General features: G+C 43.5%; 1 protein-coding gene across 3 annotated transcripts in view; it reads left to right on the plus strand.

Annotated features, from left to right (window-relative positions):
• MDGA2 (MAM domain containing glycosylphosphatidylinositol anchor 2) overlaps positions 1 to 14,618 on the plus strand; it is a 615,965-nt gene that overhangs the window by 581,385 nt on the left and 19,962 nt on the right. For all 3 annotated transcript variants that reach the window (XM_054027277.1, XM_054027279.1, XM_054027276.1), the window contains 3 exons: positions 2,798 to 2,818; positions 11,107 to 11,262; positions 12,451 to 12,609. In XM_054027277.1, coding sequence (XP_053883252.1) covers positions 2,798 to 2,818; positions 11,107 to 11,262; positions 12,451 to 12,609 — 336 coding nt within the window. The remainder of the gene's footprint in view (positions 1 to 2,797; positions 2,819 to 11,106; positions 11,263 to 12,450; positions 12,610 to 14,618) is intronic.

Raw genomic sequence — 14,618 nt, forward strand, 5'->3', positions numbered from 1 at the left:
CAATTTCAGCTAATTCTGAGTTCAACCACTCAAGAAGCACAAGAAAATGAATGTTTCTTGAAGAGTGAAAGGTAATTTTTTTTTTTAACAAATGCTTGTGAGGTTATCTAATGGAAGTTAATGACTAAGTTCCTCTGGCAAATCACAGATCATTCTTTTAGGTAAAGTGAGATAAAATGGCAGAGCTACTAAATGGAGGGTTTTTTTAAATGTCAGGTTGAATCTGCAACTAAATATAACTCATGAGGGAAGGTCAGATGCAAAGTGTTTATGTCCATAAACAGAGCAGGTGACTAGTAGTATCAACACGTGGAGCAATAATTGGGTAGAAGTCTGTTATTAACAAAGCCTTCATCTGCATATCTACAGTACAGTAGGGTTACAAGGTTTCATCAAACATCGTCTGGAGCCAGAATTAGATTGCAGTGTTTCTTTAGATAATTGTTCCTTTCTGATTCCGGGCCTAAACCACAATCCCTCATGATTACAGGAACAGGTCTCTGTTTCCTAAATAACTCCTGTGCGCGTGGCCAGCACATGGCCTATGCACCATCTAATTCCCACTTCAGCCTTATTTTGAGGTCTTCAGTGATGCACAGGCATGGTGCTGACCCTCTCGGCAGGGGTGAATTTCATCCCTACTCCATTAAAAATACGACATTGCGGAATTGTCGAATTATAGATGGAAAAGGGATATGGATCCAAAGGAGTTCAAAGCAATTACACACCAGATCTTGAAACCAAGTTTATCTACCATTCTCTGAGACTTAAAATCACTGTGCCTTATCATCCTACTTTGGATCTGTGGGGATTAGCAGAGTAATTACTGTAATATTTTATAAAATTACTGCCTTAACCTTCCAAGTTTATAATCCTTTTCTGATATGCATATATTGTACCTGGAGGATCATAGAGAGGACACTGGGATAATGCATTTCAGACTGTATTTTATTAATATCCTGGCCAATAGCTGTCAATCCTTTATTGTTTTAAAGGTAAGTATATCATGTAACTAGTGAACAATGATATACCTAGAAGTGGCGTGTACTGGTTTATAGAATAGAATACTTTATTTATATTACTTCGTCTTTGACTACAAAGAAATTCTGTATGTTCCCCCTGCTATTGTTTGAAAGTCAGATGGGTGCTTTTGGGAATGCTACAAGTTCTGTTTGTTTCCCAGCGTGTTTTTCTGACATAAAACTTCACGCAACTGGAATTTCTCTAAGGAAGGGGCCCAGAGCTATCAACTCTCCCCAGCCCAACACTCTTCCCTCCCCCCAGCCCCGAGCTCTCTCATGCTGACTCTGCACCAAAAACGCATGCTGTCCTCTCTGCACCCACAGCTCCACACTCTCCTCCTGCTGTCCCACACCCAGCCCCACATTCTTTCCCCCCCAAGCCCCGAGCTCTGCCCCCTGCACTCAGCCCTGCAGTCTCCCTGCCCCACTTCCAACCCCATGATCTCACACCGAGAGATGGTCAGGCTGATGGACAGCATCCCAGGAGGGGCCAGGCAGTTCTGGGAGCCCTTGACCACACCCTCCGTCTGTGTCTCCACTTCCCCAGGAAGCGTCAAAAGCCCAGATCCAATCTTCCGAACCCTCCTGGAGGCTGGGATGCCCAGTGCCCCCTGCTCCACTCCTCCCAGAGGCTGGGGGTGCCTGTTGCCCATGGCATTTAAAGGACTGCAAAGTGTGGGAGGGGGGCGCACACAGGGTTGCAACACCACTGAAATTTGCCCTGGCTGCCCCTCCATCATGCCTGCCGGGAAGGGGCTCTGCTGCTGTCAGGCCCGGCTCCAGGCACCAGCTGAGCAAGCTGGTGCTTGGGGCGGCAGATTGTTGGAGGCGGCGTTCTGCCCAATCCTAGGGCGGCACGGCCGCTTTTTGTTGTTGTTGTTGTTCTTGTTCTGCTCCGGCCGCCCTGCAGGGGGCGGCGGCGCGGAGAACCAGAGCGCCCTGCAGGGCAGTCCTCTTCCTTCCCTCCCCGCCGACCGGAGCAGAGCCCTCGTGGCAGGCAGCAGGAGGCGGCGCAGTGGGAGGGGCCGCGTGGCAGCGCCCCTGCTGTAGCGCTGGCCGCCCCCTTCTCTCTCTCTCCCGCCCACTCGCCTCCCTCCAGCCGCCCCATTTTTTTTTATTTTATTTTTTTTTGCTTGGGGGGGCCAAAAAGCCAGAGCCGGCCCTGGCTGCTGTGCCACCCAGCTCTGGTCAGCAGCCGGGGGGAGCCTGACCCTCCCCTCCCCTTTGCACCCTGCATTTAAAGAAACCTGAACCAATGTAAGATGGGAAGTGTGATTTAGGCTGTTGACATTTCACATGGCAGCATTTTTAAACACATGAGAATGGATTCATTACAGGTGACGTTCCCTGTAATCCAGTGCACTGCTAGGGCCGCACATTAAGGGATGAACAGAGTCTAATGTGAACCCTTTGCACGCTCAATTTTACCCATTTTCTATCATGTGTTGGCTTCAGCAATAGGACATCAGCCTGCTGTTAGCTGGACAGCACCTTTCTTCCTTAAAATAGGTGTGAGGGGCTAGGTTTGATGCCTGACTGTGTGCGCCGTGGAAGAGTATGCTCATCCCTGGAAAGGAGGACTGTCTCCCATTACTCCGTGCCGATGTCTTTAGATCATTAAAGAGCAGGACGGTGGCTGTGGTGCTGACCCTAGCTGTATGCAATCATCAGTGTTCTTAGACGGCCCCCCGGGGAAGATGTAGGATGAGTAGAGTACCGCTTTTAAAAAGGCTTTCAAATGACACTAATTGTGTTCTTTTCTGTCTTTCTTCCAGCTCCAGTCAATCCTCACTTAAGTAAGTATTTTTATCCTTTGTTGCACTTCATCACTGGAAGAATTAGCGTTGCATTAATTGTTGCTTCATGGTTATGCAATAAATAGGCAGCGTTTCATTTTCATTTATAGTCCATGGATTCCATAAGGTCCATTTTAAGTCTGTCACACAGGACTGCACTCGCTTGCGGTTGGAGACTGGAACTTTTTTGTAATTTCCAGTTGCTAAACAGACAGTACTCAGATCCAGAGAAGATTGTGGCTGCTGGACATACCCATTCCCCTGTGTCCCAAACTGATGAATAATCCCTAAGGAAAAGGCGCATATGCTTTCAAAGGTCCTCCAGGTATCTGGGTAAATGGTCCTTGATTAACAACGAAAGGAGAAAGTGAGTGTAAATGAAAGGGTGACGCTATGGATTCCTCAGTGTAATTTGCACAAATACACAAATACTCCAGTATGTCGCTCCACATCCAAATTTCCTGAGTTTGCAAAATTAGGCTAATAATAATCTTGAAAGAAAAAACACTCTTCTAAGATTATTAAAACTTCCTCTTCTGTTGGACCAAAAACACCATTGTGTTTGTCCTGCTGTTTTCACACTTCTGATTCTGGTCAGAACCTCGTCTACATATACCTACTTCCAGGATTGATAAGAGAGAGAAGCTATTGCTCCAGGCCATAGTGATTGCATGCTTTGCTATGGGAACGTGTACACTTGCACTAGGGAAGGGCAAACTGGTTCAAATAAAATAAGAACCAACCAGACCTATCACCAGAGAGTGAACCTGAATCATTACTGCGGTTCTGTAAACTACTGTATTGAACATAAGAATGCCTATTTTGAGTCAGACCAAATTGTCCATCTAGACCAGTATCCTCTCTTCCAACAGTGCTCAGGGGCCAGATGCTTCAGAGGGAATAAACAAAACCGAGCAATTTATTGAGGGATCCATCCCATTGTCCAGTCTCAGCTTCTGGCAGTCAGAGGCTTAGGGACACCCAGAGCATGGGGTTGCATCCCTGACCATCTTGGCTAATAGCCATTGATGGACCTGTCCTCTGTGAACATATACAATTCTTTTTTGAACCCAGTTATACTTTTGTTGGTTAACCTTTCCTTTCTATTCATTCTCATCTTCACACACCTCTGAGTTCAGATGTGTTATAAAAACACAAGAAAGGTTGTTTTCAGTGAGCTGGAGGAGATAGAGTGGAAGGTACAGTAAATATCATAGAATCATAGATTAGGGTTGGAAAAGACCCCAGGAGGTCATCTAGTCCAACCCCTTGCTCAAAGCAGGACCAACCCCAACTAAATCATCCCAGCCAGGGCTCTGTCAAGCCAGACCTTAAAAACCTTTAAGGATGGAGATTCCACCACCCCCTTAGGTAACCCATTCCAATGCTTCACCACCCTCCTAGTGAAATAGTGTTTCCTAATATCCATCCTAGACCTCCCCCACTGCAACTTGAGACCATTGCTCCTTGTTCTGTCATCTGCCACCACTGAGAACAGCCGAGAATACAGTAGAACCTCAGGAATGGAGGTTGTTTGTAATTCTGAAATGGTCGTTAACTCTGAACAAAACATTATGGTTGTTCTTTGAAAAGTTTTCAACTGAACATTGACTTAATACTGCTTTGAAACTTTACTATGCATAAGAAAAATGCTTTTAACCATCTTAATTTAAAAGAAACAAGCACAGAAACAGTTTCCTTCCCTTGTGAAATCTTTTTTAAAACTTTCCCTTTATTTTTTTAGTAGTTTACATTTAACACTGTATTTGCTTGTACTATACTGTACACTTGTACTGCATTTGCACTTTTTTTTTTGTCTCTTCTGCTGCCTGATTGCACACTTCCGGTTCCAAATGAGGGGTGTGGTTGACCGGTCAGTTAATAACTCTGGTGTTCGTAACTCCTGAGGTTCTATTGTAGATGACTCAACACTTTAAACCTGCTCGCTGATGATCCCATCTAGTGTGTTAATAATTAGGGCAGAATGGAAAGACTCCCATTAACTTGAATGGGCATTTAATCAGCCCTTCATTGATTACATATATATTTAATGTATTAAGAAAATATTTAATAGCAATCCCAGGTGCATTAAATGACCTTTGTCTCTAATTTTAAAGTACAAAACTTCTTTCCTTCTTTCCTTCTTTCTTGGCAAATTTATTGTTCAGTTAAAAAACCCAGATTAACAGTCCTAGACATTAAGTCCTCTATCTATAGAACAGTTTTAATGTGGGAAACATCAGAGTTGCATTAGTAAGAAGGATCACTTTGAGCAGTGAGAGGGGGTATCTCATTGCCCTACCCATACCCATGCCCTTGGTCTGACAGGATCAGCTTCCAACTGTCCTAGTGAAGATGGGGAAATGTGTCAATCAAGAACTGGATTCATTCATCCAGTCAATCATTTTACTGAGGCCTGGGCTACACTAATGCTGTAATTTGATCTAAGTTACGCTAGTTAAGTTACATAAGTAACATCACTTAAGTCGATGTGCCTTAGTACGACTTACAACAGTGTCCGCACTATGCTATGTCGACGGGAGATGCTCTCTGGTGACATAACTTCTGCCTCTAGTTGAGGTGGATTAAAGATGTCGATGGGAGAGCGCTCTCTCATCGACTTAGCATGTCTTCACCAGACCCACTAAATCGATGCTCTGCATCGATCACATTGGCGTCAAGAGTAGTGTATACCTGGCTACTGAATGGCCATGAGGTGGTAACAACTTTAGGTCAATAACATCTGGGGGGAAAGCCTTGCCCTACTGAAGTCCATGACAAAATTCTCATTGACTTCAATTGGGCCAGGTCGTCATCCTTTAGATGGATTCAAACTAGTAAACTATAGATAAAAGATTCTGTATTCCATTACCCATATCATCTTTGTTTTCTAGATTTTCATCTTATTTATCTCACAAGTGTCAATTTAAAGATGCTGTCTGTCTGTATAAATAAACCACCAAAAACCTGTGTTCATAGACCACTAAGAACTGATTTTAAACCCAGGAAATTCTGCCCTTTACTTTAACTTGATGGGCCTGATTCTGTGTAAATCAATACTAGTTAGTGGATTCGCCCTGGATAAAACTGGTTTGTGTGAGACCAGAATCATTCCCTTCATGCATAAATTCTGCAGCACGCAAATAACATAAAATTATTCCATATTTTGAGACTTCTGAAATAGCTAAATGAGCATTTTCTAGTGGGTTAAAGACTGAGATTTAGCCTTTAATCTGTATTCCCTTTCTTTTGTGTGTTTATTAATGACCACTAAGGCTCTGTTGTCACGATAGATGCATGTAGCTCCCATTAATGTGAACAGAAGTTATGTCTCAAGAAGGAAAGTGATTCAAATATAAATATTCATATTTAAATTTGGGTTTTGTGGGGGAATGGATGACCTGAGGGATTAATGATAGCACGCAGAGCATTTTATCTTGAGGATGCTTTTTCACATTTGGCCCTGCTTAGCAGTGAAACTAATTAATGGCCTCAATCCAGTTCCTAAATTGCCATGTGCTTGGAAAATAAAAGCCACCACCATATTGGTGCGGTTGACCAGAGGCCCATGACCTGATCCTGAATTATAATGCCAGCTTATAAGACTCTCTGTGAGCTGAGGGGTGAAAACATTATACGTATTGCAAAAGTGCTTCTAATAATTGTGAGTGAAGCCAATATGGCTGAGATGCAAATAGGAGGATGTAAAGTATGAATATTCATGTTAAGTGAGGCTTGGAATATGCTGAGGCCTACTGAGGCATGTTAGGCATACATTTGTTAGCATGGTATTATTGCTTGAACAAAGATTATGAAATGATATATGGCAGCTGCACCTTCCCCACACCAAAGGCAGCATGGGGTGTGGTAAACAGAAACGCAGGAGCCTGAGGTGGGCTTGATCCCAGCGTTTCCATCTATGGGGCCCAGCCCAGCGAGGTCCTGGGGCTGGACGTTGTAAAATTTAGTAATGTGTATCTTGTTACAGTTTAGCAATGCATTTTATGGTAAACAGGTAAACCACAAACAGCTGGTAGCATCTTAGAGGCTTTTTGCAATGAGAGTTAACCACATTGACATACCAAAACTATTGGGAAAGGGACTGATGCGAGTGGCTGGCTTACCTGTTGGAAATATGACTATGGTCAACTGAAATAACACATGTAGACAGGTGGAACCTATCGCTGGTCTCCTGGAATACTCGCTATGAATAAGGGCTGAGACTTAATCAGATATGGCCCCAGATGAATGGGGGTGGAATGGAGAAAGGTGTCTAAAAGTTTGTCAAACCTAGCCCTAGTGGGGAGATCTGGAATGACAGTGGAGGTGACATCCAAAACCATCATCTCCTCTTGGGGCATGCTCCACTGACTGTTTCCTCCATCTTTGTTTCCAATGGTCTCCGCGAGGTTGTAGGTATGCATAGTGTAAGACTGTAAGTATGAACAATGCAGGAAACTTCGGCACTTCTTTTATTCTTACACTTATGGATTTGTTTTTTCTATTATTTCAATTATAGTCATCTGTATTAACTCAAGTCATAAAGTTGGTGTGTGTTTCAGCAATCTCATCTTCTTAATTAGCACCAAATAGCCTGTCTTTGTGACAGGTGCACTTTGCAACCTAAATTAATCCCAGGCTACAGTGCTAAATGGCTCCCTTATTGATGCGCTTAGAAGATAGGACAAAATTTGAATGGACCTAAAGACCTAGCCAGCCTGTCATGAGCTGGGGCATCTCAGCCAGACAGGATTGTGTTGGGAAGCACAGACTGCCAGCACTCATGATATACCTCTTTAATGGATGACTAAAGGACAGGGAAGATCTGTTCAAAACCTCTTGAATTCTCAGACAGGAAATGTACAGATCTGATCTCTCAAGTTAATTTCATGTTTATACTTTTGTCTATTTGTTTATATGTATATAGTGCCAAAAATACTTGGCACTAGCCCTTTCCAATTTATTCCAAATGCCATTTGCAGCTGACTCTGTGTTAAATAAATGGCAAACTTGTGCCTACTTTTTCATTGGGCCTGAACATTTTTTTGCTCACTCAAAGAAAAAGGCTTTTAATCTGCTGATGTGGAATTTCTAAATGAACCTTCTGCAACATGCTTCAAAGTGCAAATGTAGCCTTTAAACTACTGCAGCAGAGTTAGAAATGGCAAGACGGACAGTGAAGCTGACTTTGGGTTTAACTCAGCTTGTTGTAGGAGCTGAATCAGATTTTACTCATTTTCCACTCTGGTTAGCTGTCACGTAAGCAATATTTCATCCTTGAATTGTATCACTCTGTGCAAGAGCAGCGTGTGTAAGGTACTGGCGACTCTGAGTTTCCATCTTCAGAGCTCGCTATTAATGCAACGCTTTGGGTCAGTGGAGAGGGGAGAGGGCCCACACACAGCCCCCACAAGTGGCAGTGGGTTGGGACCATGAAGCCTGTGGCTTGTCTGAGATCTGCTTGGATGTTTGGCCACTTTTGGCTCTCTCAAGCCCCTCATCAGCATGATTCCTGTTGTCAGGAGACCCCCTTGAATCACCTTGAGGGAGGATTTGTGGGAGGGGCCCATGCAAATTAATGCCAAATTTATCTAAATTAACGTGTTCTATAGCATTAGCTTGTCCTTCAGGTTTTGTAGTGGGGATCCTCGTGGAAGTGTTGCCAGTCCCATCCCATCCTCCACGGCACCTGCTAGCAACACCCTGTCCTTTGAGCACAATATAAACAAGGATCAGAGGCTGCAGTTTCCATCCATCTGTCATATTCCTAAGGCAGCTAAGCACCTTGGGAGCTATAGTAAGGACTTGTCTATGTGGAGGGGAGCCCAGTGTACACGGGAAAGCACTCTCTCATCGACTTAGCATGTCTTCACCAGACCCACTAAATTGATGCTGCTGCATCGATCGCATTGGGGTTCAAGTGTAGTGTACATATGGCTACTGAACGGCCATCAGGTGGTGGTAACTTTATGGAACAAGCTATTTTAATATCAAATCAGTGTAAAATACATTTCTAAAGGTGACCTGCTCAGCTTGTATTTTGTTCATAGTCCTTCATCTGCCCCGCACTGCACCGCTTCTTTCATGAGCTTTGTCCGTGTCGCTGTCTACTCTTTTGTGAGCTAAGATATGAAGCAGCAGATGCTAATTGGCATCAGTTTGCATGCATCATTATTCGGGTTATTGGATTCCACAGAGTGTGTAACTGTTTTTCAGATTTCTTCTCTGTTGTGGTTGTGACGGTGCTCATGTATTTAACGATTTTGTATATTGCAAGTTTTCTATTAAATTAGACTCCAAAATGATGTGAGGGGAGGGTTTCATAATTAAACAAATGTACAGTTGACTCTGAGTCATACTGATGGTGAACAATCCTTTCAGGTCAACTGAGCGATTGTGTTTTAGTTAACTTGATTCTTACAGTCAAATGGTGATGACTCGACTCTACTCAGTGGGTTTATCTGAGAAAAGAAGTAAATCTGATCATTGTACTGAGGGAGTAGACATATGTGTCTGGGATAACCTGGTTTTGTAGGGAAATGTTTCACGCTCAGTACTATGAAGTAGACACTTTTCTTACTGTCCTCCTAGCCTAACCAGAAACGGGTTGAGGAAGAACCAGAAAAATCTCTCAAAATGGCCATGGGGCTTGGGATGAAATTTCAAGCTTAATTTTTCAGACTTGAGTATTAGATTATTTCAAATCAGCTTCAGGTTGGCCTCCATTCTTTGGGATCCTTACCCAAACCTAGCTCCAACTCCAAGGGCCTGTATGCTGACTGACTGACACAGTACAACATCACTGACCTGAGTGGCTATATTACATATTTCAACTCCCAAACCTGCAAACATTTAGACACCTGCTCGACTTAACACCCCTGAGTAGTCCTACGTAGAACTTGTCAAAATAGCCGTTGTGCCAGCGAGCACATGTGAAAATGACTCTATAACTGGTAGTTAGAGCAGTCTCCTGGAATGTTGGAGATCCAAGTTCAAGTCCCTGCTTCAATGATTATTTAATTATTGATAAGAAACGGAACAGATTCAACATGAGAAATTGATAGAGACCCCTAGCTCGATGGTTAGTGCATGCTGTTGCAATGGGGAAGATCCATGTTCAAATCCCTTTTTCATATGAGGTGTAGGGGGCATAGAATGTGGCTCTCCCATATGCCAGGAGGCTAAAGGTTATCACTGTGCTAAAGATTATCAGTTAGGTCTCCTTCCTACCCCACCTGATGCATTTTGTAAATGAAGTCTTCATTGGCTTTGGTCAAAATCCCCGAAATTGGCATGGAATTTTTGGAGTTGCATTGAAATGAAACTTTTAACATTGCCTCGACTCAACTTTTTTTGGGGCTTAACAATTCACTCCATTTTTTTTTTAATTCAGTTTTGGTTTGACCCAAAATTATTATTATTTTTTTTTAAATGTGGATGTGCCAGGGAACCAAACCATCCATTATTTGCCCAGCTCTAGTTCTCTGGAGGCCAGTGGCGCACTACTCCACGTGGTGAGTACAAAATGCACACCCATGGAGGAGGTTGTAACAAACACACAGGGGCCAGAAGTAGGGACAGTGAAGAAATACATCCATTGGCCTTCACTGGAGCAGTGCACTCACTGGGACTGCTCGTGTGCATAAAGTTCAGCAGGTGCCTTGGGGCCTTACACTGCTGGGAGGGAGATGAGAATCCAGGCCCCAAAGCCTTGGATGGTTTGGGTTCCTGGCTACCCAAGAGTACAACTCTGTGCTCATGTAATAACGATACACTCAGCTGCGATACACTGAGTCGCATGAGTTGACAGTCCCACAGTGTAAACAGGAGGAGACCTCTGGAAATTACTCAGTTAAAGTCTTTGATTGTAAGCCTTGCTTCCTCCTTAAACCAGAGTCCAACTCTCTTGGCCTTAAAGGCATGCTGCAATGCTTCTCTGTTCTCTGAGGCTTTTCCGAAGGGTGGTATGGCTAAGAAGGGCTGAAGGCTAATGCTGAATGGTGGAGGGGGATCTATTTGATAAGATCTGTACATGTTTTCTGTTTACACGTACGCCTGGAGTGATAGTCGGGTGTATTTTTTAGCAATTAAAATAATAAATAAAATAACGATCGTAAAGGAAGACACATCCTTGATATTCTACCCGGATTTCAAAAAAATGTCCAATGTCCAATGTTAATAGTGACCATTGTCCTTTGAAAAGGTTGTTGCACTTCAAGACCTTTGACAGTTACGCATACAATGGTTACAGTGACTGAAGTCATGTTAATTTACTGTGTTGGCTGTAGGAGAGTTTCACTGTGGATTTGAAGATGGCAACATATGTCTGTTCACTCAAGATGATACGGATAATTTTGACTGGACGAAACAAAGCACTGCCACCAGAGACACAAAATATACCCCAAACACTGGACCCAATGCAGACCGAAGTGGCTCCAAAGAAGGTAAAACATAGCTTAGATTTCTGCAGTGACAGACCCTCAGCTAATGCAAATCAACATAGCTCCACTGAGGATCTACCCAACATGTTGAGGCCCAAAGCCTTGTCTTTTCTTAATGACACCCAGCAGTATTTAGGATGAAAATACTGACCTATGTTAATTCTGTAGAGACTCCATAACATTTAATAAAGATGATCCCAAAGCAAAATCTTGCATCGGAACATTTACATACAGAGGTCAGATCTGTATCTAAAACCAAACTTTGTGCCTCCTGACCAGTCCTGTTTGTTACCATTTCTAATGCCATTTTAAAGATGATCAGTTTCAGACAGTAGGTTCTGTAGTGATGTATATTTCAAACTTCCTACAACATTCTGTAGCTTGTAGTCATTTAAATTCTTACTAGCAGATTGTGAGAGCTAAAAGTTTCATTGTCCTGTCTTCATTTTGAATCCTGCTAAAGGGCGTGATTTGAAATCTGTCATCCCTGTTAACTAAAGTGCTGGATTCTGCTTTCTGTATGTATTCGAATGGTGACTTTCAGACTTACCGTGCAGGACTGTGATCGCTCAGACTACTTTATATTCCACACCCCACCTGCACTACCAAACACAGTAATGCTTGCATTGACTGTGCTTGGTTACAGTTATTGAGCAAGTCATTATTGTATCTATAATGCTGACATAGACTAGAATCAGGATCATTGAATAATGTGTTCTTTCATGGAGGATGGGCTTTTGAACTGTGATTGGTAGGGCTATCGAAAAGGCTCCTTGAAGCGATGCCATGAAGAAATTTTTCATTATTTTAAAAATAATTCTTCTTTCACTATTCATATAGACACTTTGCCACCTTAAGACTAAGATCTGGAACCTAAACAAATAATTTCCCCCTTTCTTGTGTATACGCACTGGTTTATCGCCTTACTGTTGCTTGTGCGTACTGAAGTACTAGCAGAGATTTTTACCGTTAATAGAAAAAAAATCTCATTGAAGCATTTGTTTGTGGAAGCACATGGGATTTATGCAGGTCAAGTGCAGCAAACAAGGCCCAGCGGTGTCAGATGAATGTGAAAAATTGTTCAAGGTTCGTAACAGTTCTTGTGCAGAGCATCCGTACTCTGAGAGAGAGGGAGAGTGTGTGTGTGTTTAAAGACTGAACTTAACGATTTCTGTTCTGGCCTTCTTCTAGGTTTCTACATGTACATTGAAACGTCACGCCCGAGGCTGGAAGGAGAAAAGGCCAGGCTTCTGAGTCCTGTTTTCAGCGTAGCCCCTAAAAACCCTTATGGAGTCACCAACACAGCATATTGTTTTAGTTTCTACTATCACATGTACGGACAGCACATAGGTGAGAGGAACCCAACGATCTTGTCATTTAAATTACAGGAGAAACTATGGTTTATTAAAGGAAAAATAACACCCACATCTTACCGAGAAAGGAAAGGTCAGCAGCATCTAACTGGTAACCCCTTTGTACAGCACCTAACACCATGGGGTTCTGCTCCGTGACTGGGGCTGCCAGGTGCTATGGTAATACAGTTTATAATAAGACATGCCAATTAGCACCTTCATCACTTTGGGCTTGTTCAGCACAGTCCACGCTTGGGGGCAGTAGAGAACCACTCCCTTCAAAGCATGGGGCAGCAACAGGAAACCCTTCTAAGTGCATGTGAATGTGGCTTTGAGAAAGGGCATTTTCAAGTATGGCAGAGAGAAAGGGCTGTAAGCACTTTGCTGGTACTACACCAGTATTTTGAGTCCCCTGCCGTGGGGAGGCGAGGGTTGGGGTCAGTTGATTAGCAGCTATAACTCTCTTCTGATGGCTGTTGCAACATCCCAGGATGGATTTCTGCAGGCTGGTCCTGGCCCTAAATGAAAAAGCAAAAGAAACAGCCCGAAGTAGGTTTTTGTTTTTTAATGCCGTACATGCCATATCTGAAGGACACTGGTGTATCTCAGCGATATATATTTATGTATTAAGAAGGCAGGTCTCTCTAGATCCCAGAAAACCCCATATAAGTGAACACAGCATCAGAATGTGTCTGAATGGATTTCCAGCATCAAGGTGATTTCAAGTTATTATTGCCAAAATTACATTTTTCGGGGCAACCCCCTCCCTCAGATGCATGTTAGTGGCTCCTTTTGGACTCTCCTGCCTACCTCCAGGTAGGATTTAGCCCTTAAATAAAGCAGAGGAGTTGAAGGAGTTTTGTTAGTTGCCACTGCATGACTAACCACTTCGAGGCAGCCCCAAGGCAGGTCTTCGTCAGAGCTTTCTTCATAATGGCAAGAGATGCTGAGGCCGCATCGGGTTTAGTGAGTATCAGTCAAAGAAACTTAAAATCCCATGGAAATTGGGCAGTAAAGGATACAGTGAGGCGTGTAAGTAGCCAGCATTTTCTAAGGTAATGGTAGAGTTGAGTAAGGTGTCAGCTTGACATCCCTTTGGACTTCTGTCCAAAGCATTATCACATCATTGGTCTTTCCGGTGCTGCTCAGCCTAGCGTAGGGGCCATGTATCAGGGGAAGTTTCCATGTCTGCCCAATCCTTGGCTTCTCTGCTGAGACTTAACAGAAGTTTAGTGTGTGCTCATTGTGACAGGGCCAAATTCTGCCCTCAGCACAGCTGCCCAACCAAATGGCAGAGGATTCCGAGGACAACAGTTGATGGTGGTTGTAAGACGGGTAGGTTTGGTTTGGCCATTTTGAAAAACGGGTGAGTTTAGTGCTCCTCAGGATGGGAGAGAAATAATAGCACCACTTTGAGAAAGCTCTGCCACACATCTCAGTCCTGAGGAGCTGTCCGTCTGCTTGTCGGGGCTTGGGTGCCTCTGGAGCCAGCCTGCCAATCACGCTACTATTGGTATAATGGCCAAGAGGGAAAAGGGAGCATCTGTGGAGAAATGAGGGTATGAGATTACCAAATTCATTATAATGTTAGGCTAAAGCCTAACTCCCAAGAGAAAAGCAGGCATGGAATTATGTTTGGAACTAGGAACTATGTTTCTAATCTTACTCCCAAATATACGTTGCTTTAAACTGCGAATCATATGAGAAGTTCCTGTCAGATCATACAGAATTAACCCTGAGAATGCTCACATCCTCCTGACTGCCAGTCCAACGAGGGCGCATCTACTTTGCATGTCCACCTTTTCGAGGGGTTAACGTTGATTATCCCTGGCAATACAGACAGGAGACCGTTCGTGTCTGTTGTCTCTGCGAACGGCTGCTCATGTGGGCTCTCTCCTGTGAGGTGCTGAGCTCCTGTAACTCCAGCTCCTGTTCAGTGAGAGTGTAACGTGATCGGCACTTGGCAGGTTTGGGCCACAATAATATTTTCATACGTTTGTAACTGGA

The sequence above is a fragment of the Malaclemys terrapin genome, chromosome 4, assembly GCF_027887155.1.
Source record: "Malaclemys terrapin pileata isolate rMalTer1 chromosome 4, rMalTer1.hap1, whole genome shotgun sequence".
Taxonomy (NCBI): domain Eukaryota; kingdom Metazoa; phylum Chordata; order Testudines; family Emydidae; genus Malaclemys; species Malaclemys terrapin.